At 55.8% G+C, this 1,768-nt stretch overlaps 1 protein-coding gene across 1 annotated transcript; it reads right to left on the bottom strand.

The window, feature by feature from the left end:
• Positions 1 to 488: 488 nt before the first annotated feature.
• MIND_01421100 (uncharacterized protein) lies at positions 489 to 1,559 on the bottom strand (the record flags this gene model as incomplete). The annotated part of the gene is made up of 4 exons (XM_037370598.1): positions 489 to 495; positions 543 to 1,167; positions 1,232 to 1,442; positions 1,503 to 1,559. The coding sequence occupies 4 exons, from the start codon at positions 1,557 to 1,559 to the stop codon at positions 489 to 491; spliced, it is 900 nt and encodes a 299-aa protein (XP_037212979.1).
• Between the last annotated feature and the right edge of the window lie 209 nt (positions 1,560 to 1,768).

Here is a 1,768-nt window from a genome sequence, read left to right as displayed (position 1 = left end):
CACTCCCGGTGCAGCTTGACGTCGGCTAGACGAGTTTGGTGGGACTCAGCCCATCAAAGTGAGATGTGGTGGGACTCGAGTGATTGTTTCAAAACAGTGCATTTGATCGGGTGGCGGCGCCGGCGGCGGCGGCCGGGGTTGTCCACCCCGGACCCCGACCAGGGCGTTGCCCTGGACCCACCCTGCCGGGGGGGCTTCGCTCGCCGCGTGGCCCGTTGCGCGGAGGTATAACAATTTTTTCCTTAATTTCTCGGGTTTTTTTGAAGGAGTTCGAGGCTTTCGATGAGTAGATTGCGGCGCTGGCCGCGACGGCCAGGGTTTTCCACCCCGGACCCCGACCAGGGCTTCGCCCCGGACCCCACGCTGCCGCGGGCTGCTAAGTCTGATCGCTGATTTGATATCAACCACAATCATCTACAAGTCCCACTGAGATGTTCGGGTCCCACAGATTGGATGGGAGTGGGACTGACACACGCCACAACCACATCTCAATGGCTGACGGAAAGATAGCGGCCCAAGCGAGGCAATGCAGTCCTCCGAACAGCATGCCGCAAATATACTGCGTTGACGTCAAAAAGCGCATGTCTTTGCGAAGGCATGTGGGATCTGTGTATCCTCGCCAAAATGTCGGCACGTGGGTAGCAAAGCGGGGCCGGAAGTCGTGGTAGAAGTTTAACATGAGGTAGCGCAGAAGCCGTTGGTGCCGGTACCCACCCAGTGGGGTCTGCACAACCTGAGGAGCCTCACTCATGTGCAGAGGAAGTGCTGGCGGGATGGGGCCGTGCCTAGACTCCAGAGTAGCCTGAGTGGGCAATGGAACAAGGATGGGGTCGCGCACGTCAAGCGGCTTTGCGATCCAGAGCAGCCATGTGACGGCGTTGAGGACTGCAAACCCCAGTGTCGCAATTTCCAGCTCTGCAAGCGGGAGATGCTGCGAGCGGCGGGCAATGCACTGTAGGATGAACCACAGGACTTGGCAGAGCGCAATTCCCTTTGAAAACACATCGCCTTTGCTCTTGTCCTCCAGAGCTGATTCAGGGATAGCTCGGATGGCGCCGACAACCCCTGGCTGAGAAAGTTGTTCATCTATTGCAATTGGAATACCATCGGCGTCGACGAAGCCACCCATGACGATAAAAAAGCCGTGGGTCAATGAAAGGTTGTTCTCTAAAAATGTGATGTTAGATACCGAAGTACCAGTCGCAGATCGACCAATGAAATCACCACACACCTTGAGCTAGACCGCGGGCTTTGACATATTGTCTTGCGGCAAATCCATTGATGAGCTCCGGTGCCACGAGGGCGACCACCATCAGCTTCAGGCGCTGCAAAATTGGTCCGTGTGTATCGATGAGGTACCAGCGAATCCAGTACCAAAGCCCACCGGCATGTCTAGGCCATCCTGGCTTCTCGGGGTGTGAGGAATAGAGTATATTCGATGTCTGGTACGATGAGAGAGAGCTTAGTAAAGATGTACATGAGTAGTGAATAAGGAGTCATACCTGGTACGATGAGAGAGAGCTTAGGAGCTCTTCCCATCGCCCAGGTTCCAGATACATGCAAGATCGGAATGCGGTACAGATTAGATCAAGGAATAGTTTTACCACTCGTCGCTAGGGATGAGCACGGGTCCGGCTGACCCACGCGGGTTGGCGGGTTTGAGCCGTGCGGGTACGGATCCGGGTCAGCTGCTCCTTAACCCGTGCCTACTCAGTCTAGCTGGCTTATGGTGATTTACTGTTGCCTTGCCGGTTGGAACTTCACCAAG

Source organism: Mycena indigotica, assembly GCF_014461135.1.
Source record: "Mycena indigotica strain 171206Taipei chromosome Unknown Mind.scaff0019, whole genome shotgun sequence".
NCBI classification, from domain to species: domain Eukaryota; kingdom Fungi; phylum Basidiomycota; class Agaricomycetes; order Agaricales; family Mycenaceae; genus Mycena; species Mycena indigotica.
This window is presented reverse-complemented; position numbering and strand designations above follow the sequence as displayed.